This window comes from Pelodiscus sinensis, unplaced genomic scaffold (genome assembly GCF_049634645.1).
Source record: "Pelodiscus sinensis isolate JC-2024 unplaced genomic scaffold, ASM4963464v1 ctg161, whole genome shotgun sequence".
Taxonomy (NCBI): Eukaryota; Metazoa; Chordata; order Testudines; family Trionychidae; genus Pelodiscus; species Pelodiscus sinensis.
Window position 1 is genome coordinate 171 of NW_027465814.1, and position 25,944 is coordinate 26,114.

The 25,944-nt window shown below is 72.5% G+C and overlaps 1 protein-coding gene across 1 annotated transcript in view; it reads right to left on the reverse strand.

Annotated features, from left to right (window-relative positions):
• Window positions 1-757: 757 nt before the first annotated feature.
• The window catches only part of LOC142823437 (tripartite motif-containing protein 3-like), a 48,344-nt gene continuing 23,157 nt past the window's right edge, over window positions 758-25,944 (reverse strand). Inside the window, 9 exon segments of the mRNA XM_075914492.1 lie at window positions 758-1,072; window positions 3,620-3,744; window positions 3,747-3,786; window positions 3,871-3,974; window positions 7,970-8,693; window positions 19,624-19,804; window positions 20,854-20,951; window positions 20,953-21,006; window positions 21,570-21,780. Coding sequence (XP_075770607.1) covers window positions 758-1,072; window positions 3,620-3,744; window positions 3,747-3,786; window positions 3,871-3,974; window positions 7,970-8,693; window positions 19,624-19,804; window positions 20,854-20,951; window positions 20,953-21,006; window positions 21,570-21,780 — 1,852 coding nt within the window.

Sequence of the window (25,944 nt, forward strand, 5' to 3'; positions counted from 1 at the left end):
TCTGGCCCCCGGGATCTCCCCCGCCCCGCGTCTCCGCCTCCCCAGCTCTGGCCCCCGGGATCTCCCCCGCCCCGCGTCTCCGCCTCCCCCAGCTCTGGCCCCCGGGATCTCCCCCGCCCCGCGTCTCCGCCTCCCCCAGCTCTGGCCCCCGGGATCTCCCCCGCCCCGCGTCTCCGCCTCCCCCAGCTCTGGCCCCCGGGATCTCCCCCGCCCCGCGTCTCCGCCTCCCCCAGCTCTGGCCCCCGGGATCTCCCCCGCCCCGCGTCTCCGCCTCCCCCAGCTCTGGCCCCCGGGATCTCCCCCCGCCCCGCGTCTCCGCCTCCCCCAGCTCTGGCCCCCGGGATCTCCCCCGCCCCGCGTCTCCGCCTCCCCCAGCTCTGGCCCCCGGGATCTCCCCGCCCGCGTCTCCGCCTCCCCCAGCTCTGGCCCCCGGGATCTCCCCCGCCCCGCGTCTCCGCCTCCCCCAGCTCTGGCCCCCGGGATCTCCCCGCCCCGCGTCTCCGCCTCCCCCAGCTCTGGCCCCATCGGATCATCCCCCGCCCCGCGTCTCCGCCTCCCCCAGCTCTGGCCCCCGGGATCTCCCCCGCCCCGCGTCTCCGCCTCCCCCAGCTCTGGCCCCCGGGATCTCCCCGCCCCGCGTCTCCGCCCCCCCCAGCTCTGGCCCCCGGGATCTCCCCCGCCCCGCGTCTCCGCCTCCCCCAGCTCTGGCCCCGGGATCTCTCCCCGCCCCGCGTCTCCGCCCCGCCCCCCCCCAGCCCTAGCTCCTGGGACCTCCTCCACCCCACGTCCTGGCCCCAGGCTGGCGCTCTGGCCCTGGGGAGCTCCCTGCAGCCCCGCGGGAAGCCGCAAGCCAGCGTGCGCAGCAGAAAGGACCTGCCGGTCGGGTATCGCCGTCCAGGGTACCTGCAAACTGCCGCTCCGCCGGGCCACGGCTGCCGAACTTGGTCACCAGCTTCCCGTTGGACTGGAAGATGAAGACGCAGCAGGCCTTGTTGTCCACCACGATGATGTGGCCGTTGCGATCCACGGCGACCCCCTTCGGGCCCATCAGCCGCCCGGCCCCGATCTTCGTCTGCGGCGCAGCAAGCGGAGCTGACATGGGGCCCAAGGCACAGGGCCTGAGTGATTCCCCAGCCCCCCAAGCCCCTTCCCCGCCCCCCCGGCCTCCCGCCCCGAGCCCCCCAAACCTCCTCCCACCCCCCAACCCCCTTCCGCCGCCCCCCCCGGCCTCCCGCCCCGAACCCCCCAACCCCCTCCGCACCCCCGGTCTCCCGCCCCGAACCCCCCAACCCCCTCCCGCACCCCCGGTCTCCCGCCCCGAGCCCCCCAACCCCCTCCCGCACCCCCGGTCTCCCGCCCCGAGCCCCCCAACCCCCTCCCGCCCCCCCGGGCCTCCCGCCTCGAGCCCCCAAACCCGCTTCCGCCGCCCCCCCCGGCCTCCCGCCCCGAGCCCCCCAAACCTCCTCCCGCCCCCCAACCCCCTTCCGCCGCCCCCCCAGGCCTCCCGCCCCGAACCCCCCAACCCCCTCCCGCCCCCTCGGGCCTCCCGCCCCGAGCCCCCAAACCTCCTCCCGCCCCCCAACCCTCTCCCGCCCCCCCGGCCTCCCGCCCCGAGCCCCCCAACCCCCTCCCGCACTCCCGGTCTCCCGCCCCGAACCCCCAACCCCCTCCCGCACCCCCGGTCTCCCGCCCCGAGCCCCCCAACCCCCTCCCGCCCCCCCGGGCCTCCCGCCTCGAGCCCCCAAACCCGCTTCCGCCGCCCCCCCGGCCTCCCGCCCCGAGCCCCCCAAACCTCCTCCCGCCCCCCAACCCCCCTTCCGCCGCCCCCCCAGGCCTCCCGCCCCGAACCCCCCAACCCCCTCCCGCCCCCTCGGGCCTCCCGCCCCGAGCCCCCAAACCTCCTCCCGCCCCCCAACCCTCTCCCGCCCCCCCGGCCTCCCGCCCCGAGCCCCCCAACCCCCTCCCGCACCCCCGGTCTCCCGCCCCGAGCCCCCCAAACCTCCTCCCGCCCCCCAACCCTCTTACGCCGCCCCCCCAGGCCTCCCGCCCCAAGCCCCCCAACCCCCTCCCGCCCCCCCGGGCCTCCCGCCTCGAGCCCCCAAACCCGCTTCCGCCGCCCCCCCGGCCTCCCGCCCCGAGCCCCCCAAACCTCCTCCCGCCCCCCAACCCCCTTCCGCCGCCCCCCCAGGCCTCCCGCCCCGAGCCCCCCAACCCTCTCCCGCCCCCCCGGCCTCCCGCCCCGAGCCCCCACACCCAAACCCCCTCCCGCCGCCCCAGGCCTCCTAACCCGAGCCCTCAAACACCCTCCCACCCCCCCAACCCGAGCCCCCCCAAGTCCCCTCCCGCCCGAGCCCCCTAAACCTCCTCCCGCCCCCCCCCCGCCTCCCGCCCCGAGCCCCCCAAACCTCCTCCCGCCGCCCCGGCCTCCCGCCCCAAGCCCCCCAAACCCCCTCCCGCCCCCCCAACCCGAGCCCCCCAAACCTCCTCCCGCCCCCCCGGCCTCCCGCCCCGAGCCCCCCAAACCCCCTCCCGCCCCCCCAACCCGAGCCCCCCAAACCTCCTCCCGCCCCCTGGCCTCCCAACCTGAACCTCCTGTCTCCCGGCTTCCCTACCCAAGTCCCCTCGACTCCAGGCCAGCCACCCAATGGGCGTCCCATGGTTTACATAGAGGCAATAAGAGATTTTCTGTCTTATTCTGTCTCTGTTTTAATGACTCCTGACATCCTGTTTGCTTCCCTGACGGCCGCTGCGCCCTGCACGGACGCTCCCAGAGAACTGGCCAGCGACTCCAAGGTCTCTCTCGGGGACTTGCAGCCAAACTGGTCCCCACCACGTTTACGTCTGGTTGGGACACGTGTTTCCAAGGGCTTTGCATTTACCAACAGGACGTTTCGTCGCCCAGTCGCGCAGTTTGGTGGGATCTTTTGGAAACTCTTCACAGGCCGCTTTGGTCTGAACTCTCTTGAGCAGTTTGGGATCAGCCGCAAACTTTACCCCTCCCTGCTCACCCCTTTCTCCAGATCATTATGAATAAGTTGAACAGGATTGGTCCCAGGACTGACCCTTGGGGGACCCCACTAGTTACCCCTCTCCACTCTGAAAATGTACCATGTATCCCTACCCTTTGTTTCCTGTCTTTAACCAGTTCTCAGTCCAAGAAAGGACCTTCCCTCTTATCCCATGGCCATGGAATTGACACAAGAGCCTTTGGGGAGGGACCTTGTCCAAGGCTTTCTGGAAATCCCAGTGCCCTGTATCCACTGGCTCCCCTTGTCCGCGTTCGCTGACCCCCCAGGACTCCCTTTAGGGGACCCAGGGGGCCCTGCCCACCCTGCCTGCTCCAGCACATGGTGCAGAAGTGGATCTGAAGGCGAGGTGACCAACCCCCGTCAGTTCTGCCTTCAGAGCTCTCGGGTGCCACCTCTGGGCCTGGCGACTTGTTTCTGGTTCGACAGCCGCTCAGCCGCGCCCCCGCTCAGGCCTGGCTCGGGGCAGAGGCAGAGAGTCCCGCAGGCCCTTGAGAAGCCTTTCCCTTGCCCCAGTGTTAATCGGCGCCCCGCCGGGGCATGGAGACGAACCCACCCCTCCACGCCAGGCTGCCCAGCCGCCTGCCGCTCACCTTGAACTTGCCCTCGGGGGAGAAGATGCTGACCCAGCGGTTGTCGTAGTCAGCAATGATGATGTCTCCGTTCATGTCGACCGTCACGCCGGTGGGGCGCTGCAGCTGGCCGGGGGAGCGCCCCGCACGCCGAAGCGCAGCCGGAACTGGCCCTCGTTGGAGAAGACCTGGCAGGGCAGGGCAGGGCAGTCAGCGGGGGGAGGGGGGGCAGGGGAGGGGCAGCGGAGGGGGCTGGAGCCGACGGGCCCTACCTGCACACACTGGTTATTGCTGTCGGCCACCACGATGCGCCCGGAGCTGGAGGTGGAGATGCCCTGCAGGTTGGTGAATTCCCCCTTCTCCCGGCCTCGGCTTCCTGCAGGCAGAGCAGAGGGTGAGGGGAGCAGGCAGGGTAGGCGGGAGAGATCAGCTAGTCCAGCCCCCGGCCCTCAGGGTAGGGCCAAGCGCCAGCAAGACCAGCGGGTCCCAGCCTTTCATACCACCCACCGGCAAGCTCACGCAGACCGGTGGTGGGCTGGCAACTTTTCATTTGCATATTCATTATGCAAGTATGCAAATAAAATGTTACCCACCTGCCAAAATACATACCTGAGGCCCGGCCCCCAGAGCTGCCGTGAACAGCTGCTTTCAGCTGCCAGGGCCTGGTGGTTGGGAGCCACTGACCTAGCCCATCCCTGACCGCTGCCTGTGCAAGCTGCTCTGAGATATCCCCAGGGATGGAGACGCCACAGCCCCCAGGCAACGTACCCCAGTGTCACCCCTCACGTCCAATCTCAACCCCCTGGCTGCTTGGCCTGTCCTCAGAGGCCAAGCGGAACAATTCCCCCTCCTCCTGCCTCCCTTTAAGGTACCTGAAAACCTGGCACCCCCTCCCAGTCTGCTTCTTTCCCAGCTGGACAGCCCAGTTCTTCCAGCTCCTGTGCTCGGACCGTTCATCATTCTCGTTGCTCCTCTCTGGACCCTCCCCAATTCCTCCACGTGTCTTGAAACGTGGGGCCCAGAGCTGGACACGACTCCAGCTGGGGCCTAATCAGGACAGTTACTCCCCGTGTCTTGCTCACAATCGCCCGCGAATACACCTGAGATGGGCCTGGCCCGCGACCTGGAAACGTGCCTAGGAAGACGTCGCGCTAGAAAACGCTTTCTGCAGAGGCGCTCCGGTCAGGCCCGACTGGCGCCGTCGTGCCTGGCCCTAGCTCCGCAGCCGGTCCTGCGCTCACGCGGGCTGCTGGCTGTCCTGGGCCACGCCGCAGCGTGGGTGCGTGGTGCCCGGCGGGGGCGAGGGCAGGACTCCGGGGGGAGGCCCGCAGGAATGGCCCGAGGGGGAAGATGCCACCAGTGAGAATCAGAGAGAGCAAAGGAGGCAGTGGAGCTGCCTAGGCAGCTGGGACCAGTTGCTGGGGGGCTGGGCTGGCTGGGGGGCTGGGCAGGGCCCCCCCATGCTCATGATGGATTCTACCAGCTGCGCCTGGCGCCTGGAACAAGTCTGGGCTGCGCCGTGTCCCTGGGACCCGAGAACCCTTCTCTTCTACCTGCCCCCCGAGAGTCCCCTCGGCCTGCGGCTGGGGGGTCGGGCCCCGTGACTCCTCCGGCCACGAGTCCCACAGGCCGACTGCTGCCTGACGAAAACCTCCCCTTGGTTTTACTGGAAAAGCAGCAGGCAGGCCTGCGAGCTGCCGATCGCCCGGGGATCCAGCCCCAGCCATCCCCTCCCCGCACTGCGCTGTCCGTGAGGGCGCCAGCTTTCCCCACAGCGCCTGGCGCTAGCTCACCCCTCAGCCCCCGCAGGTCCTCCCCGTAGCGCTGACCTGCCTGGAAACCCGCCCTTGCCAGCCGCAAGCCCACCTGCGCTTCCCCTCCCTGAGACTCCGAGCGCTGGCAGGGCCCTCGAGAGCCGCGGCCCAGCGCCAGCCAGACCCGCCCAGCCTGCTCGCGAATCTCTGCAGGGACGGAGGCACCACAGCCCCCCAGCCAGCTGAGGCCAGTGATTCACCCCGACAGGCAGGACGTGTCTCCTAGTGTCCAACCTGACCCCCTGCGCCGCCGCGACCCGGCAGCCCCACCCGCCAGCGCCGCGACCCCCCCCCGCCTGCGCCGCCGCGACCCCCCCCGCCTACGCCGCCGCGACCCCACCCGCCTACGCCGCCGCGACCCCACCCGCCGCGACCCCACCCGCCAGCGCCGCCGCGACCCCACCCGCCTGCGCCGGGCTGCGATTCCCAGACTGACCCACATGGGGACTGGCCAGACACCTAGGCCCCACGTGAGAGATAACAAGGCTCTTTCGGGGGTGGGGGGGGCTGGAAGGGGCAGGTGGCGGAGGGAAGCATGAAGGAAGCAGACTAAGTCCAGACAGGGGGGTTCAGGAGCCTGCGAACCCCTCCCCCCAAGAGGACGAAGGCTCTGTCCTGGCTCCTCCGCCTGCGCAGATCTGGGAGAAGCAACAACCCTTCTGTTCTCCTGGCCGGTGAGTCGCGTCCAGCAGCGGGTGAGGGTGCAGGGTCGGGGGCCCCGCCGCGCCCCATGGCTCCCTGTCCTGTCCTCAGGCCAAGGAGAGCCATTTATCTCCCTCTGTGACCCCTTGGACCTGAGAACGGCTCCTGGCCCCTCTCCGTCTGCTCCTTTCCCAACTCAACGGGCGATTCCTTCAGCCTCCCTCCCAGCTCCTGTTCTCCAGACCGGTCATTGTTCTCGGTGCTCGTCTCTGGACCCTCTCCAGTCTCTCCACCTTTCCTGCCATGCGGGGCCCACAACTGGACACGACTCCGGCTGGGGCCTGACCAGCGCGGAGCAGAGCGGAAGGACTTCCCGTGTCTTGCTCACCACACGCCTGCTCACGCAGCCCAGAATCACGTTGGCTTTTTGTGCAAGTGTCACAGTCGGCTCCACTCTGACCCCTCGGTCCCTTCCTGCAGGCTCCTTCCTCGGCAGTGGCTTCCCACTCTGTGCCTGCGTCTGCACAGCAGGCTTCACTGGAGCATCGTTCCAAACAGCCCTGTCCCCGACTCCCCTCAGCCCTGTACAATCAAGGCTACAGGAGTCGGAGTGCGACGTGCTCGGCTCGCCGCTATTTGGACGTTCTCTCACAGTAACTGCCTGCTGCGTGTGAGAGGGACCGTCCCCTCCTAAGTGGGGCACTTTGCATTTGGCCGAACTCCACTTCGTCCTGCTCGAGCAGCGTCTTTACACGCCCCCCATGTCGTCTGTCCAAGCTGCCTTCCTGTGTTGAAGCCCACCAAGGATTTCCCCGGGAAGCCAATCTGGTCGCCTGCCCTATTCGCTTTTCTTGCTGCGCTTTAACAAGGCTTCTTTAAAATCCTGCCCGCTCTCCTGGACTCCTTCCCCTTCATGTTACATCCCAGGGGATCCTGCCCGTCAGATCTGAGGGAGTCAGTCTGCCCTTCTGCAGTCCAGGGGGTGTATTTTGCTGCTCTCCTTTCTTCCTTTGCTCAGGATCCTGAAATCTCCCATCTCATGATCACTGCTGCCCAGGCTGGCACCCACCTCCACTTCCCCTCCTAGTTCCCCTGTCTGTGAGCAGCAGGTCGAGCTGGGCACGGCCCCTGCTGGGCTCCTGCAGCCCAACCCCAAGAAGTTGGCCCCAATATTCTCCAAACACTCCCTGCTTGCGTGTGCTGCCGTGTCACTCTCCCAGCCGCCGCCCGGGTCTTTTTACTGCCCCTCAGCATTCTCGGCACGGTCTCCAAAGCCGGGAGGGCTGGGCCGGGCCGGGGGCGACCCACTGCCCCAGGACTCAAGCTGTGGGTGGCCCGTGGATTGACAGGCAACAAGCTGGTCGCAGGCTCCCGCTCGGCCCCTTCCGAGGGATTCCCGGCGCGCTGCTCACTCGCTGCCGTGGCCGGAGCAGCTGTGCCCTCCCTGGCAGGGTCACCGGCCTGCCCTGCCCCTCTTGCTTCTCAGGGCGCAGGGGAAGGAGAGGACTGACCATGCCCCTCTGCAGGGCAGTCGCACTGCGTGAGCCGGGGGGTCACCAACCCGCCCATCACTCGGCAGCTTGGGCCTGGTTTGGCCGGGAGGCTCCGGTGCCAGCCCTGCCCCACCCTCTCCCCCCACCGGGCAGCTCCTGCCCCCTGCCTTGCTGTCCCCTCAGGAGCCCCCTGCTTGCTGGATGTCGGGGGCCCCCCACTCTGTGTCCTTTCTCCGCAGAGCAGAGGGGCCACAGCAGGACTGGGCAGGGCCTGGAGCAGGGGAGGTAGACCCTGGACTGCACTTCCCCCAGCCAGTTCTCCCTCCCCCCCCAGCGCCCCCTGCCCCTCAGCCTCTCCGGGCCAGGTCAGAGCCAGGAGGCTGGACGCCGAGCAGGCTCCGCGCCCCGGCGCCCCCGCTCACCCACGCGGAAGATCAGCTCGTCCTCGATGGGGTTCTCCTTCTTCTTGCCGCTGCCGTACATGCTGGAGGGGCGCCGCACGGCCTTCTGCCGGACGTGCCCGCTGCTGGGGGACTTGACGCGGCGCTTGACGTCGTCGGGCGAGGGCGGCACGTCGCAGGCCCGCAGGGCCTTGGCGCGGAAGGGGCTGCCCCTGATGGGCTGCTCGTAGAGCAGGATGGAGAGCAGGAAGTCGCCCTCCTGCCGCGGCGTGTACACCAGCTCGTAGGTGCCGTTCTTGTTGTCCAGCACCTCGGCCTCGGCCCGGCTGCCGTCGGGCGCCGTCACCTGGGCCCGCAGGCTGGCACTGCCGCTGCGCACCAGCTCGCCGGCCCGGTCCTTGGTAGTGACGGTCAGGGCGCAGGGCTGGCCCACCACGGCCTGCCGCAGCCCCTCGCCCGTGGCCACGCTCTGGTGGGCCACGGCGCTGGTGGTGCGCAGCACGCCCAGGTTGAGGATGGACTTGCGCACGCCCTCCGTCTCCACCACGTAGTCCAGCTGGGCGTTCTCCTGCGGCCGCTCAGGGAAGTCCTGGCTGGCCAGCGCGCTGAGCCGCTCGCCCATCTGCTTCTGCACCAGCAGCACCTCCGTGGCCGTGCCGTGGCGCAGCGCCTGCTCCGTGAAGGAGCAGCTGCTCAGGATGTCCTCCTGGCCCTGCCGCAGGGCGTCCAGCTGGACCTGCAGCACCTGCGAAGGGCGCGTCAGTCGGGGGGCGGCCGGAGGCCCGGTGGGCAGGGCCCCTTGGGAATCTCAGTCGGGGAGAACTGGCCGGGGGAACGCACACTGGCCAGGAGAGGCTGGGGGGGAACTGGTTGGGAGAGGCGGGGGGGGGGGGGAGAACTGGCCGGGGGAACGCACACTGGCCAGGAGAGGCTGGGGGGGGGCGCTGGTTGGGAGAGGCGGGGGGGGGAGAACTGGCCGGGGGAACGCACACTGGCCAGGAGAGGCTGGGGGGGGCGCTGGTTGGGAGAGGCGGGGGGGGAGAACTGGCCGGGGGAACGCACACTGGCCAGGAGAGGCTGGGGGGGCACTGGTTGGGAGAGGCGGGGGGGGGGAGAACTGGCCGGGGGAACGCACACTGGCCAGGAGAGGCTGGGGGGGCGCTGGTTGGGAGAGGCGGTGGGGGGAGAACTGGCCGGGGGAACGCACACTGGCCAGGAGAGGCGGGGGGGGGGGCGCTGGTTGGGAGAGGTGGGGGGGGGGGAGAACTGGCCGGGGGAACGCACACTGGCCAGGAGAGGCTGGGGGGGGCGCTGGTTGGGAGAGGCGGGAGGGAGAACTGGCCGGGGGAACGCACACTGGCCAGGAGAGGCCGGGGGGGGCGCTGGTTGGGAGAGGCGGGCGGGGGACACTGGCCAGGGGAACGCACACACACTGGCCAGGAGAGGCTGGGGGGGGCGCTGGTTGGGAGAGGCGGGGGGGGGAGAACTGGCCGGGGGGAACGCACACTGGCCGGGAGAGGCGGGGGGGGGGGTGCTGGTTGGGAGAGGCGGGGGGGGGGAGAACTGGCCGGGGGAACGCACACTGGCCAGGAGAGGCTGGGGGGGGGCGCTGGTTGGGAGAGGCGGGGGGGGGGGAGAACTGGCCGGGGGAACGCACACTGGCCAGGAGAGGCTGGGGGGGGCACTGGTTGGGAGAGGCGGGGGGGGGGAGAACTAGGCGGGGGAACGCACACTGGCCAGGAGAGGCTGGGGGGGGCGCTGGTTGGGAGAGGCGGGGGGGGGGGAGAACTGGCCGGGGAACGCACACTGGCCAGGAGAGGCTGGGGGGGGCGCTGGTTGGGAGAGGCGGGGGGGGGGGGAGAACTGGCCGGGGGAACGCACACTGGCCAGGAGAGGCGGGGGGGGGGGCGCTGGTTGGGAGAGGCGGGGGGGGGGGGAGAACTGGCCGGGGGAACGCACACTGGCCAGGAGAGGCTGGGGGGGGCGCTGGTTGGGAGAGGCGGGGGGGGGGGGAGAACTGGCCGGGGGAACGCACACTGGCCAGGAGAGGCGGGGGGGGGGGCGCTGGTTGGGAGAGGTGGGGGGGGGGAGAACTGGCCGGGGGAACGCACACTGGCCAGGAGAGGCTGGGGGGGCGCTGGTTGGGAGAGGCGATGGGGGGGAGAACTGGCCGGGGGAACGCACACTGGCCAGGAGAGGCTGGGGGGGCGCTGGTTGGGAGAGGCGGTGGGGGGGAGAACTGGCCGGGGGAACGCACACTGGCCAGGAGAGGCCGGGGGGGGCGCTGGTTGGGAGAGGCGGGGGGGGGAGAACTAGGCGGGGGAACGCACACTGGCCAGGAGAGGCTGGGGGGGGCGCTGGTTGGGAAAGGCGGGGGGGGGGGAGAACTGGCCGGGGGAACGCACACTGGCCAGGAGAGGCTGGGGGGGGCGCTGGTTGGGAGAGGCGGTGGGGGGGAGAACTGGCCGGGGGAACGCACACTGGCCAGGAGAGGCCGGGGGGGGCGCTGGTTGGGAGAGGCGGGGGGGGGAGAACTAGGCGGGGGGAACGCACACTGGCCAGGAGAGGCTGGGGGGGGCGCTGGTTGGGAAAGGCGGGGGGGGGGGGGGAGAACTGGCCGGGGGAACGCACACTGGCCAGGAGAGGCTGGGGGGGCGCTGGTTGGGAGAGGCGGGGGGGGGGGAGAACTGGCCGGGGGAACGCACACTGGCCAGGAGAGGCTGGGGGGGGCGCTGGTTGGGAGAGGCGGGGGGGGAGAACTGGCCGGGGGAACGCACACTGGCGAGGAGGGGCTGGGGGGGTGCTGGTTGGGAGAGGCGGGGGGGAGAACTGGCCAGGGGAACGCACACTGGCCAGGAGAGGCTGGGGGGGGCGCTGGTTGGGAGAGGTGGGGGGGGGACACTGGCCGGGGGAACGCACACTGGCCAGGAGAGGCTGGGGGGGGCGCTGGTTGGGAGAGGCGGGGGGGGGGGGGGAGAACTGGCCGGGGGAACGCACACTGGCCAGGAGAGGCTGGGGGGGGCGCTGGTTGGGAGAGGCGGGGGGGGCGAACTGGCCGGGGGAACGCACACTGGCCAGGAGAGGCTGGGGGGGGTGCTGGTTGGGAGAGGCGGGGGGGGGGGAGAACTGGCCGGGGGAACGCACACTGGCCAGGAGAGGCTGGGGGGGGGCGCTGGTTGGGAGAGGCGGGGGGGGAGAACTGGCCGGGGGAACGCACACTGGCCAGGAGAGGCTGGGGGGGGCACTGGTTGGGAGAGGCGGGGGGGAGAACTGGCCGGGGGAACGCACACTGGCCAGGAGAGGCTGGGGGGGGCGCTGGTTGGGAGAGGTGGGGGGGGGACACTGGCCAGGGGAACGCACACTGGCCAGGAGAGGCTGGGGGGGGCGCTGGTTGGGAGAGGCGGGGGGGGGAGAACTGGCCGGGGGAACGCACACTGGCCAGGAGAGGCTGGGGGGGCGCTGGTTGGGAGAGGTGGGGGGGGGACACTGGCCAGGGGAAAGCACACTGGCCAGGAGAGGCTGGGGGGGGTGCTGGTTGGGAGAGGCGGGGGGGGGGAGAACTGGCCGGGGGAACGCACACTGGCCAGGAGGGGCTGGGGGGGGCGCTGGTTGGGAGAGGCGGGGGGGGGGGGGAGAACTGGCCGGGGGAACGCACACTGGCCAGGAGAGGCTGGGGGGGGGGGCGCTGGTTGGGAGAGGCGGGGGGGGGGAGAACTGGCCGGGGGAACGCACACTGGCCAGGAGAGGCTGGGGGGGGGGCGCTGGTTGGGAGAGGCGGGGGGGGGGGGAGAACTGGCCGGGGGAACGCACACTGGCCAGGAGAGGCTGGGGGGGGGGCGCTGGTTGGGAGAGGCGGGGGGGGGGAGAACTGGCCGGGGGAACGCACACTGGCCAGGAGAGGCTGGGGGGGGGGCGCTGGTTGGGAGAGGCGGGGGGGGGAGAACTAGGCGGGGGAACGCACACTGGCCAGGAGAGGCTGGGGGGGGCGCTGGTTGGGAGAGACGGGGGGGGAGAACTGGCCGGGGGAACGCACACTGGCCAGGAGAGGCTGGGGGGGGGCGCTGGTTGGGAGAGGCGGGGGGGGGGGGAGAACTGGCCGGGGGAACGCACACTGGCCAGGAGAGGCTGGGGGGGGCGCTGGTTGGCAGAGGCGGGGTGGGGGGGAGAACTGGCCGGGGGAACGCACACTGGCCAGGAGAGGCTGGGGGGGGCACTGGTTGGAGAGGCGGGGGGGGGGAGAACTAGGCGGGGGAACGCACACTGGCCAGGAGAGGCTGGGGGGGGCGCTGGTTGGGAGAGACGGGGGGGGGGAGAACTGGCCGGGGGAACGCACACTGGCCAGGAGAGGCTGGGGGGGGGCGCTGGTTGGGAGAGGCGGGGGGGGGAGAACTGGCCGGGGGAACGCACACTGGCCAGGAGAGGCTGGGGGGGGCGCTGGTTGGCAGAGGCGGGGTGGGGGGGAGAACTGGCCGGGGGAACGCACACTGGCCAGGAGAGGCTGGGGGGGGCGCTGGTTGGCAGAGGCGGGGTGGGGGGGAGAACTGGCCGGGGGAACGCACACTGGCCAGGAGAGGCTGGGGGGGGGGGGCGCTGGTTGGGAGAGGCGGGGGGGGGGGAGAACTGGCCGGGGGAACGCACACTGGCCAGGAGAGGCTGGGGGGGCGCTGGTTGGGAGAGGCGGGGGGGGGAGAACTGGCCGGGGGAACGCACACTGGCCAGGAGAGGCGGGGGGGGGGTGCTGGTTGGGAAAGGCGGGGTGGGGGGGAGAACTGGCCGGGGGAACGCACACTGGCCAGGAGAGGCTGGGGGGGGTGCTGGTTGGGAGAGGCGGGGGGGGGGAGAACTGGCCGGGGGAACGCACACTGGCCAGGAGAGGCTGGGGGGGGCGCTGGTTGGGAGAGGCGGGGGGGGAGAACTGGCCGGGGGAACGCACACTGGCCAGGAGAGGCCGGGGGGGGCGCTGGTTGGAGAGGCGGGGGGGGGGAGAACTGGCTGGGGGAACGCACACTGGCCAGGAGAGGCTGGGGGGGCGCTGGTTGGGAGAGGCGGGGGGGGGAGAACTGGCCGGGGGAACGCACACTGGCCAGGAGAGGCCGGGGGGGGCGCTGGTTGGGAGAGGCGGGGGGGGGGAGAACTGGCCGGGGGAACGCACACTGGCCAGGAGAGGCTGGGGGGGGCGCTGGTTGGGAGAGGCGGGGGGGGGACACTGGCCAGGGGAACGCACACTGGCCAGGAGAGGCTGGGGGGGGGGGCGCTGGTTGGGAGAGGCGGGGGGGGGGAGAACTGGCCGGGGGAACGCACACTGGCCAGGAGAGGCTGGGGAGGGCGCTGGTTGGGAGAGGCGGGGGGGGAGAACTGGCCGGGGGAACGCACACTGGCCAGGAGAGGCCGGGGGGGGCGCTGGTTGGGAGAGGCGGGGGGGGGGGGAGAACTGGCCAGGGGAACGCACACTGGCCAGGAGAGGCTGGGGGGGCGCTGGTTGGGAGAGGCGGGGGGGGGGAGAACTGGCCGGGGGAACGCACACTGGCCAGGAGAGGCTGGAGGGGGCGCTGGTTGGGAGAGGCGGGGGGGGGAGAACTGGCCGGGGGAACGCACACTGGCCAGGAGAGGCTGGGGGGGGCGCTGGTTGGGAGAGGTGGGGGGGGGACACTGGCCGGGGGAACGCACACTGGCCAGGAGAGGCTGGGGGGGGCGCTGGTTGGCAGAGGCGGGGTGGGGGGGAGAACTGGCCGGGGGAACGCACACTGGCCAGGAGAGGCTGGGGGGGGGCGCTGGTTGGGAGAGGCGGGGGGGGGACACTGGCCAGGGGAACGCACACTGGCCGGGAGAGGCGGGGGGGGGTGCTGGTTGGGAGAGGCGGGGGGGGGGGAGAACTGGCCGGGGGAACGCACACTGGCCGGGAGAGGCGGGGGGGGGTTCTGGTTGGGAGAGGCGGGGGGGGGGAGAACTGGCCGGGGGAACGCACACTGGCCAGGAGAGGCTGGGGGGGGCGCTGGTTGGGAGAGGCGGGGGGGGGGAGAACTGGCCGGGGGAACGCACACTGGCCAGGAGAGGCTGGGGGGGCACTGGTTGGGAGAGGCGGAGGGGGGGGGAGAACTGGCCGGGGGAACGCACACTGGCCAGGAGAGGCTGGGGGGGCGCTGGTTGGAGAGGCGGGGGGGGAGAACTGGCCGGGGGAACGCACACTGGCCAGGAGAGGCTGGGGGGGGCGCTGGTTGGGAGAGGCGGGGGGGGGGAGAACTGGCCGGGGGAACGCACACTGGCCAGGAGAGGCTGGGGGGGCGCTGGTTGGGAGAGGCGGGGGGGGGAGAACTGGCCGGGGGAACGCACACTGGCCAGGAGAGGCTGGGGGGGGCGCTGGTTGGGAGAGGCGGGGGGGGGAGAACTGGCCGGGGGAACGCACACTGGCCGGGAGAGGCTGGGGGGGGCGCTGGTTGGGAGAGGCGGGGGGGGGGAGAACTGGCCGGGGGAACGCACACTGGCCAGGAGAGGCTGGGGGGGGCGCTGGTTGGGAGAGGCGGGGGGGGAGAACTGGCTGGGGGAACGCACACTGGCTAGGAGAGGCTGGGGGGGGCGCTGGTTGGGAGAGGCGGGGGGGGGGAGAACTAGGCGGGGGAACGCACACTGGCCAGGAGAGGCTGGGGGGGGACACTGGCCGCTGGGGGGACACTGGCCAGGAGAGGCTGGGGGGGGGGACACTGGCCGGGGGGGGGGACACTGGCCAGGAGAGGCTGGGGGGGGGGACACTGGCCGGGGGGGGGACACTGGCCGGGAGAGGGGGGGGGGACACTGGCCGGGGGGGGGGGGACACTGGCCGGGGGGGGGGGGACTGGCCAGGAGAGGCGGGGGGGGGACACTGGCCGGGGGGGCGGACACTGGCCGGGAGAGGCGGGGGGGGGACACTGGCCGGGAGAGGCGGGGGGGGACACTGGCCGGGGGGGGGGACACTGGCCGGGGGGGGGGACACTGGCCGGGGGGGGGGACACTGGCCAGGAGAGGCTGGGGGGGGGCGCTTGGTTGGGAGAGGCGGGGGGGGGAGAACTGGCCGGGGGAACGCACACTGGCCAGGAGAGGCTGGGGGGGGCGCTGGTTGGCAGAGGCGGGGTGGGGGGGAGAACTGGCCGGGGGAACGCACACTGGCCAGGAGAGGCTGGGGGGGGCGCTGGTTGGGAGAGGCGGGGGGGGGGGAGAACTGGCCGGGGGAACGCACACTGGCCAGGAGAGGCTGGGGGGGGCGCTGGTTGGCAGAGGCGGGGTGGGGGGGAGAACTGGCCGGGGGAACGCACACTGGCCAGGAGAGGCTGGGGGGGGGGGCGCTGGTTGGGAGAGGCGGGGGGGGGGGAGAACTGGCCGGGGGAACGCACACTGGCCAGGAGAGGCTGGGGGGGGGGGCGCTGGTTGGGAGAGGCGGGGGGGGGGGAGAACTGGCCGGGGGAACGCACACTGGCCAGGAGAGGCTGGGGGGGGGGGCGCTGGTTGGGAGAGGCGGGGGGGGGGGGAGAACTGGCCGGGGGAACGCACACTGGCCAGGAGAGGCTGGGGGGGGCGCTGGTTGGGAGAGGTGGGGGGGGGACACTGGCCGGGGGAACGCACACTGGCCAGGAGAGGCTGGGGGGGGCGCTGGTTGGCAGAGGCGGGGTGGGGGGGGAGAACTGGCCGGGGGAACGCACACTGGCCAGGAGAGGCTGGGGGGGGCGCTGGTTGGGAGAGGCGGGGGGGGGACACTGGCCAGGGGAACGCACACTGGCCGGGAGAGGCGGGGGGGGGTGCTGGTTGGGAGAGGCGGGGGGGGGGGGAGAACTGGCCGGGGGAACGCACACTGGCCGGGAGAGGCGGGGGGGGGTTCTGGTTGGGAGAGGCGGGGGGGGGGGAGAACTGGCCGGGGGAACGCACACTGGCCAGGAGAGGCTGGGGGGGGCGCTGGTTGGGAGAGGCGGGGGGGGGGGAGAACTGGCCGGGGGAACGCACACTGGCCAGGAGAGGCTGGGGGGGCACTGGTTGGGAGAGGCGGAGGGGGGGGGAGAACTGGCCGGGGGAACGCACACTGGCCAGGAGAGGCTGGGGGGGGCGCTGGTTGGGAGAGGCGGGGGGGGAGAACTGGCCGGGGGAACGCACACTGGCCAGGAGAGGCTGGGGGGGGCGCTGGTTGGGAGAGGCGGGGGGGGGGAGAACTGGCCGGGGGAACGCACACTGGCCAGGAGAGGCTGGGGGGGGCGCTGGTTGGGAGAGGCGGGGGGGGAGAACTGGCCGGGGAACGCACACTGGCCAGGAGAGGCTGGGGGGGGCGCTGGTTGGGAGAGGCGGGGGGGGGAGAACTGGCCGGGGGAACGCACACTGGCCGGGAGAGGCTGGGGGGGGCGCTGGTTGGGAGAGGCGGGGGGGGGGGAGAACTGGCCGGGGGAACGCACACTGGCCAGGAGAGGCTGGGGGGGGCGCTGGTTGGGAGAGGCGGGGGGGGAGAACTGGCTGGGGGAACGCACACTGGCTAGGAGAGGCTGGGGGGGGCGCTGGTTGGGAGAGGCGGGGGGGGGGGAGAACTAGGCGGGGGAACGCACACTGGCCAGGAGAGGCTGGGGGGGGACACTGGCCGCTGGGGGGACACTGGCCAGGAGAGGCTGGGGGGGGGGACACTGGCCGGGGGGGGGGACACTGGCCAGGAGAGGCTGGGGGGGGGGACACTGGCCGGGGGGGGGGACACTGGCCGGGAGAGGGGGGGGGGACACTGGCCGGGGGGGGGGGGACACTGGCCGGGGGGGGGGGGACTGGCCAGGAGAGGCGGGGGGGGGACACTGGCCGGGGGGGCGGACACTGGCCGGGAGAGGCGGGGGGGGGACACTGGCCGGGAGAGGCGGGGGGGGACACTGGCCGGGGGGGGGGACACTGGCCGGGGGGGGGGACACTGGCCGGGGGGGGGACACTGGCCAGGAGAGGCTGGGGGGGGGCGCTGGTTGGGAGAGGCGGGGGGGGGAGAACTGGCCGGGGGAACGCACACTGGCCAGGAGAGGCTGGGGGGGGCGCTGGTTGGCAGAGGCGGGGTGGGGGGGAGAACTGGCCGGGGGAACGCACACTGGCCAGGAGAGGCTGGGGGGGGCGCTGGTTGGGAGAGGCGGGGGGGGGGGAGAACTGGCCGGGGGAACGCACACTGGCCAGGAGAGGCTGGGGGGGGCGCTGGTTGGCAGAGGCGGGGTGGGGGGGAGAACTGGCCGGGGGAACGCACACTGGCCAGGAGAGGCTGGGGGGGGGGGCGCTGGTTGGGAGAGGCGGGGGGGGGGGAGAACTGGCCGGGGGAACGCACACTGGCCAGGAGAGGCTGGGGGGGGGGGCGCTGGTTGGGAGAGGCGGGGGGGGGGGAGAACTGGCCGGGGGAACGCACACTGGCCAGGAGAGGCTGGGGGGGGGGGCGCTGGTTGGGAGAGGCGGGGGGGGGGGAGAACTGGCCGGGGGAACGCACACTGGCCAGGAGAGGCTGGGGGGGGGCGCTGGTTGGGAGAGGCGGGGGGGGAGAACTGGCCGGGGGAACGCACACTGGCCAGGAGAGGCCGGGGGGGGCGCTGGTTGGGAGAGGCGGGGGGGGGGGAGAACTGGCTGGGTGGCCAGGGAGAGGCTGGGGGGGCGCTGGTTGGGAGAGGCGGGGGGGGGGGAGAACTGGCCGGGGGAACGCACACTGGCCAGGAGAGGCCGGGGGGGGCGCTGGTTGGGAGAGGCGGGGGGGTGGGAGAACTGGCCGGGGGAACGCACACTGCCAGGAGAGGCTGGGGGGGGCGCTGGTTGGGAGAGGCGGGGGGGGGGACACTGGCCAGGGGAACGCACACTGGCCGGGAGAGGCGGGGGGGGGGGGTGCTGGTTGGGAGAGGCGGGGGGGGGGGGAAGAACTGGCCCGGGGGAACGCACACTGGCCAGGAGAGGCTGGGGGGGGCGCTGGTTGGGAGAGGCGGGGTGGGGGGGAGAACTGGCCGGGGGAACGCACACTGGCCAGGAGAGGCTGGGGGGGGGGCGCTGGTTGGCAGAGGCGGGGTGGGGGGGAGAACTGGCCGGGGGAACGCACACTGGCCAGGAGAGGCTGGGGGGGGGGCGCTGGTTGGGAGAGGCGGGGGGGGGGGAGAACTGGCCGGGGGAACGCACACTGGCCAGGAGAGGCTGGGGAGGGCGCTGGTTGGGAGAGGCGGGGGGGGGGAGAACTGGCCCGGGGGGAACGCACACTGGCCAGGAGAGGCCGGGGGGGGCGCTGGTTGGGAGAGGCGGGGGGGGGGGAGAACTGGCCAGGGGAACGCACACTGGCCAGGAGAGGCTGGGGGGGCGCTGGTTGGGAGAGGCGGGGGGGGGGGAGAACTGGCCGGGGGAACGCACACTGGCCAGGAGAGGCTGGAGGGGGCGCTGGTTGGGAGAGGCGGGGGGGGGGGAGAACTGGCCGGGGGAACGCACACTGGCCAGGAGAGGCTGGGGGGGGCGCTGGTTGGGAGAGGTGGGGGGGGGGACACTGGCCGGGGGAACGCACACTGGCCAGGAGAGGCTGGGGGGGGCGCTGGTTGGCAGAGGCGGGGGTGGGGGGGAGAGAACTGGCCGGGGGAACGCACACTGGCCAGGAGAGGCTGGGGGGGGCGCTGGTTGGGAGAGGCGGGGGGGGGGACACTGGCCAGGGGAACGCACACTGGCCGGGAGAGGCGGGGGGGGGTGCTGGTTGGGAGAGGCGGGGGGGGGGGGGAGAACTGGCCGGGGGAACGCACACTGGCCGGGAGAGGCGGGGGGGGGGGGAGAACTGGCCGGGGGAACGCACACTGGCCAGGAGAGGCTGGGGGGGGGCGCTGGTTGGGAGAGGCGGGGGGGGGGAGAACTGGCCGGGGGAACGCACACTGGCCAGGAGAGGCTGGGGGGGCACTGGTTGGGAGAGGCGGAGGGGGGGGGAGAACTGGCCGGGGGAACGCACACTGGCCAGGAGAGGCTGGGGGGGGCGCTGGTTGGGAGAGGCGGGGGGGGGGAGAACTGGCCGGGGGAACGCACACTGGCCAGGAGAGGCTGGGGGGGGCGCTGGTTGGGAGAGGCGGGGGGGGGGAGAACTGGCCGGGGGAACGCACACTGGCCAGGAGAGGCTGGGGGGGGCGCTGGTTGGGAGAGGCGGGGGGGGGAGAACTGGCCGGGGGAACGCACACTGGCCGGGAGAGGCTGGGGGGGGCGCTGGTTGGGAGAGGCGGGGGGGGGGGAGAACTGGCCGGGGGAACGCACACTGGCCAGGAGAGGCTGGGGGGGCGCTGGTTGGGAGAGGCGGGGGGGGAGAACTGGCTGGGGGAACGCACACTGGCTAGGAGAGGCTGGGGGGGGCGCTGGTTGGGAGAGGCGGGGGGGGGGAGAACTAGGCGGGGGAACGCACACTGGCCAGGAGAGGCTGGGGGGGGACACTGGCCGCGGGGGGGGACACTGGCCAGGAGAGGCTGGGGGGGGGGACACTGGCCGGGGGGGGGGGACACTGAGGCCGGGGGGGGGGACACTGGCCGGGGGGGGGGGGGGGGACACTGGCCGGGGGGGGGGGACACTGGCCGGGGGGGGGGACACTGGCCAGGAGAGGCGGGGGGGGGACACTGGCCGGGGGGGCGGACACTGGCGGGGAGAGGCGGGGGCGGACACTGGCCGGGGGGGGGGACACTGGCCGGGGGGGGGGACACTGGCCGGGGGGTCGTTACCTTCTGCTTGGCGCCGCAGGCAGCCTCCAGGTCCCGCACGAGCAGCCCCTTGCGCTGCTGCAGGGCCTGTTCCAGCTCCGCGAAGGAGCCGCCGATCTCGGCCACGGCCGCGCTCTTCCGCTCCGCCAGCTGCCTGCTGATCTCCGCCACCAGCCCCATGGCCGCCGCCAGCTGGGGCAGCCTGCCGGCCACCAGCAGCCGAGTCACCCACGGGCCACCCCCCCCGGCCCCGCCCCTCCCCCCCGGCTCCCCCATGGGCAGCCCCATCCCGTCCCCCCACCCCACCCACGGACAGCCCCCCCCAGCCCCGCCCCCTGCTCCCCCACGGGCAGCCCCATCCCATCCCCCCCACCCCACCCACGGACAGCCCCCCCCCCAGCCCCGCCCCCTGCTCCCCCACGGGCAGCCCCATCCCATCCCCCCACCCCACCCACGGACAGCCCCCCCCAGCCCCGCCCCCTGCTCCCCCACGGGCAGCCCCATCCCATCCCCCCACCCCACCCACGGACAGCCCCCCCAGCCCCTCCCCCTGCTCCCCCACGGGCAGCCCCATCCCGTCCCCCCACCCCACCCACAGACAGCCCCCCCCAGCCCCTCCCCCTGCTCCCCCACGGGCAGCCCCATCCCGTCCCCCCACCCCACCCACAGACAGCCCCCCCCAGCCCCGCCCCCTGCTCCCCCACGGGCAGCCCCATCCCGTCCCCCCACCCCACCCACGGACAGCCCCCCCCAGCCCCGCCCCCTGCTCCCCCACGGGCAGCCCCATCCCATCCCCCCACCCCACCCACGGACAGCCCCCCCCAGCCCCGCCCCCTGCTCCCCCGTGGGCAGCCCCATCCCATCCCCCCACCCCACCCACGGACAGCCCCCCCCAGCCCCGCCCCCTGCTCCCCCACGGGCAGCCCCATCCCATCCCCCCACCCCACCCACGGACAGCCCCCCCCAGCCCCGCCCCCTGCTCCCCCACGGGCAGCCCCATCCCATCCCCCCACCCCACCCACGGACAGCCCCCCCCAGCCCCGCCCCCTGCTCCCCCGTGGGCAGCCCCATCCCATCCCCCCACCCCACCCACGGACAGCCCCCCCAGCCCCTCCCCCTGCTCCCCCATGGGCAGCCCCATCCCACCCCCCCACGGACAGCCCCCTGTCAGCGAGGGCAGCCTGGCCATGGCTCTTTGGCACCGGCGTGCAGCCCCCCCCCCCCCCCCCGCGGGGTCTGGCCCGGCCATACCGGCTCCTGATGGCGTCCAGCTGCTGCTGCAGCGCGGCCTTGTGCTGCTCCACGACGCTGCGCAGCGGCACCGTCCCGTGCTCCCGGTGCTCGCCCCCCCGCACACTCGCCGCACATGGCCGTCTCGCACGCCTCGCAGTAGAACTCCATCGCCTGGGGGCGGGGCCACGCTGCCACCCACGGGGCCCCGCCCCCAAGGGCCCCGGCCCCTCCCCCCCATGGGCCCCCGGCCCCCTCCCCCTGCCACTGGGGCCCCGGCCCCTCCCCCTGCCACTCGGGCCCCGGCCCCTCCCCCCATGGGCCCCTGGCCCCTCCCCCTGCCACTCAGGCCCCGGCCCCTCCCCCCATGGGCCCCTGGCCCCTCCCCCTGCCACTCAGGCCCCCGGCCCCTCTCCCTATGGGCCCCCGGCCCCTCCCCACATGGGCCCCTGGCTCCTACCCCTGCACTCTCGGGCCCCGGCCCCTCCCCCCATGGGCCCCTGGCCCCTCCCCCTGCCACTCGGGCCCCGGCCCCTCCCCCCATGGGCCCCTGGCCCCCTACCCCTGCCACTCGGGCCCCGGCCCCTCCCCCCATGGGCCCTGGCTCCTACCCCTGCCACTCGGGCCCCGGCCCCTCCCCCTGCACGCCGCTCCCCAGATGGCCACCCAGCTCCTCAAGCAGTGGGGTGCCCCGGCCCCTCCCCCCGCTCCCCAAGAGGAGAGGCCCTGGCACCCACCTTGCCCTCGTGGTTGGGGCAGGAGAGGGGCTGGCCGGGGACGGGCTCGGGGCGGCCGCTCTCCGGGCTGCGCTGCAGCGCCTCCAGCAGGTTGGCGATGAAGAAGTTGCTCTGCAGCGCGGCCACGCCTGGCTCGGGCAGGATGGAGGTCTGGCGGCACACGGGGCAGGACAGGGTCAGGCTCTGGGGCGGGATATAGTTCTGGAGACACCTGGGCACAGCGGGCACAAGAGGGTCAGGACTCCAAGAGCAGGGGGAGGCGCGGGCCAGGCCGGGCCAGCCCCAGGACAAGGGTGGGGAGGGCGTGGGGGCAGGGAGATAGGGAAGGACAGACAGATGGGGAGGGAGGGGAGACAGACAGGGACAGGGAGACGGGGGAGATCCGGACAGGGACAGGGAGGGAGGGAGGGACGGGATCCGGACAGGGACAGGGACAGGATCTGGACAGGGAGGGAGGGTCAGACGGGATCCGGACAGGGACGGGGGAGGGGCGGAATCCAGACAGGGACAGGGACAGGGACAGGGAGGGAGGGGGGGATCCGCACAGGGACAGGGAGGGAGGAAGGGGGGGATCCGGACAGGGACAGGGAGGGAAGGGGGATCCGGACAGGGACAGGGACAGGGAGGGAGGGGGGGATCCGCACAGGGACAGGGAGGAAGGGAGGGGGTGATCCGCACAGGGACAGGCAGACAGGGACAGGGACAGGGACAGGGACAGGGAGGAAGGGGGGGATCCGGACAGGGACAGGGACAGGGAGGAAGGGGGGGATCCGGACAGGGACAGGGAGAAAGGGAGGAAGGGATGGGATGGGATCCGGACAGGGACAGGGACAGGGAGGGAGGAAGGGGGGATCCGGACAGGGACAGGGAGAAAGGAAGGAAGGGGGGGATCCGGACAGGGACAGGGAGAAAGGGAGGGAGGGATGGGATCTGGACAGGGACAGGGAGGAAGGGGGGGATCTGGACAGCAACAGGGAGAAAGGGAGGGAGGGATGGGATCCGGACAGGGACAGGAACAGGGAGGGAGGAAGGGGGGGATCCGGACAGGGACAGGCAGACAGGGAGGGAGGGACGGGATCCGGACAGGGACAGGGAGAAAGGGAGGGAGGGACGGGATCCGGACAGGGACAGGCAGACAGGGAGGGAGGGACGGGATCTGGACAGGGACAGGGAGAAAGGGAGGGAGGGATGGGATCCGGACAGGGACAGGGACAGGGACAAGGAGGGAGGAAGGGGGGGATCCGGACAGGGACAGGGAGAAAGGGAGGAAGGGGGGGATCCGGACAGGGACAGGGAGAAAGGGAGGGAGGGACGGGATCGGGACAGGGACAGGGACGGGATCCAGACAGGGACAGGCAGACAGGGAGGGAGGGACGGGATCCGGACAGGGACAGGGACGGGATCCGGACAGGGACAGGCAGACAGGGAGGGAGGGACGGGATCCGGACAGGGACAGGGACGGGATCCAGACAGGGACAGGCAGACAGGGAGGGAGGGACAGGATCCGGACAGGGACAGGGACAGGGACAGGGACGGGATCCGGACAGGGAGGGAGGGACGGGATCCGGACAGGGAGGGAGGGACGGGATCCGGACAGGGACAGGGACAGGGAGAAAGGGAGGGAGGGACGGGATCTGGACAGGGACAGGGACAGGGAGGGAGGAAGGGGGGATCCGGACAGCGACAGGGAGAAAGGGAGGGAGGGATGGGATCCGGACAGGGACAGGAACAGGGAGGGAGGAAGGGGGGGATCCGGACAGGGACAGGGACAGGGAGAAAGGGAGGAAGGGGGGGATCCAGACAGGGACAGGCAGACAGGGAGGGAGGGACGGGATCCGGACAGGGACAGGGACGGGATCCGGACAGGGACAGGGAAGGAGGGAGAGGATCCAGACAGAGACAGGCAGCCAAGCAGAGGGATGCTCCCACAGAGGAGCGAGCGTGAGCCCTGGGAACAGCGTGGGCCAGACAGACGGACACGTTTGAGGAGGCGGGGCAGCAGGGAGCTGGGGGAAGACGAGGGAGATAAAGTGACCATCACTCGGGGTATCGAGGTGTGGACAGTCACACCCCGCCCCCCATGACAGAACGTACCACCTTGACACCAGCACTAGGGGTGTTGCCCAGTGTGGAACCCAGCACAGACTGGGAGTGCCCAGGGAAGCAATGTGCCACCCGCACTCCAGGGCCCGGGGGTGGTGCCCAGGGCCCAGGAAGGGTGCAAAAGAGGAGGCAAAGGGGCTCTGTCAAAAGCGGCATCGTGTCTGCGAGCCACTGGTGACTGTTGAGCAGCAGCCCTGTGGTGCTCAGCATGGAAGAAGGGGGGAGTGGGCAGCAGGCAGACGCCAGAAGATAGGAATTACAGAAAACTGATAAGGGAAGCCAAGGGACATGCAGGGGGAGAGGGCTTTCTGGCTGCAGAGTTAAGGCCAATAAACAGTGTTTTTAAATATTAGGGGAAAGCACACTCTGAGGGGGGACTGGCCCATTAGAAGGATGCAAAATCCCGTTTACTTAGTTACCTGGTTAAACTCCACGTGTAACCAGTAACCGGTTAAACAGGGTGGGCAGACAGGCGCTGCTCTGAGTGCACTGGGGTGGGGGCTGTCCAGCACCCACTGGTGAGCCTGACCTGGTAAGAGGAGGCTGGCTATGTAAGGGAGGAGCCATTCACACCCCTAGCCCAGTACTCGACAGGACTGTCAAACGAAGGATAATACACAGCAGCCATCCAAGCATCCCGCTGTCTCTGTCCTGCCTCTGAAGGAAGCGCAGACGAGGCCCTACCCAGCCCACCAACATGAGACATGTTTAAAATCAGCAGGTCCAAGAGTTTCCAAAGAGCTGGCCGAGGAGCCACACCATTAATGTGGCTTTGGGTAAGTCTTGGAGCTCGGAGAAAGGCCAGTGGGGCAGCTGTAAAAGGGACATGGGATGGCCCAGGAAGCCTGGCATCCGCCTAGGGCAAGAGAACGGGGCTCGGTTCAGCTGTCGAATTCCAGTGCGGCCTCAGGGCTCCTTGGGAGCTGGCAGCAGGCAGCCCGGCGGCAGCGACCGAGCTCAGGGCAGGGCTGTTAAATGCCGATGGCCACCCCCACAGGGGGGCTCCATTTTGTCTGCCCAGGAAAGTTTCAAAGAAGCATGGAGGAGACTCGGGAGGGCGTCCCGCCAGCCCCGGCACTCAGCAGAGGAGCACGCGCCCGCAGACCCCCAGGCCACGCGTGGCACTAGGGAGGCCAACAGGTTCCATCCCAGCTGATCCTCTGTCCCTGAGGAACAACTCCGGCAGGCAGGAAATCGTCCCCGCGTCCAGCCTAGCCCCCTCCTGCGGCAAGGGGAGCCCCACGCTGCCGGGCCCTCGGAGAGCTCGGGGGAATAACTCAGCACGACGCGCACCTCGGCCTGCTCCCTCCCCGAGCAACGCGCCCGGCCCCTCCCGCCTGCGCCGGAGCACACGTTCCTGAAACGGCGCCGGACCAGGACCCAGGCTGCAGCCAACTGAGCGCAGCGCGTCCCCTCCCGCGTCTGGCTCCCCGCGCTCCTGGCAGTGCAGCCCGGAGCCAGGCGGCCGCTCTCGCCCGTCCGCTGGGCCCGGAGGCACCTGCCCGCGCTGGCATTTCGGGCCTGACACTTGCTCACCTTGCCCTGAGGCTGCCCGCCCCCCACCCAGAGCCAGCCCCCCACCTGGACCCAGCCATGCTACCCTCCCACCGGAGCCAGCCCTCTGCCCACCCCCCACCCGGAGCCAGCCCCCCACCTGGACCCAGGCCCCCGTCCGGAGCCACCATGCTGCCCTCCAACCGGAGCGAGCCCTCCCACTGCCCCCCCACCCGGAGCCAGGCCCCTGTCCAGAGCCACCATGCTACCCTCCAACCGGAGCCAGCCCTCCATCCGCCCCCCGCCCAGAGCCAGCCCCCCACCTGGACCCAGCCATGCTACCCTCCCACCGGAGCCAGCCCTCTGCCCACCCCCCCACCCGGAGCCAGCCCCCCACCTGGACCCAGGCCCCCGTCCGGAGCCACCATGCTACCCTCCAACCGGAGCGAGCCCTCCCACTGCCCCCCCACCCGGAGCCAGGCCCCTGTCCAGAGCCACCATGCTACCTTCCAACCGGAGCCAGCCCCCCGCCCGCCCCCCCACCCAGAGCCAGCCCCCCGCCCAGAGCCACCATGCTACCCTCCAACCGGAGCCAGCCCTCCATCCGCCCCCCCGCCCAGAGCCAGCCCCCCGCCCAGAGCCACCATGCTACCCTCCAACCGGAGCCAGCCCTCCATCCGCCCCCCCGCCCAGAGCCAGCCCCCCACCTGGACCAAGCCCCCTGCCCGGAGCCACCATGCTACCTTCCAACCGGAGCCAGCCCCCCGCCCGCCCCCCC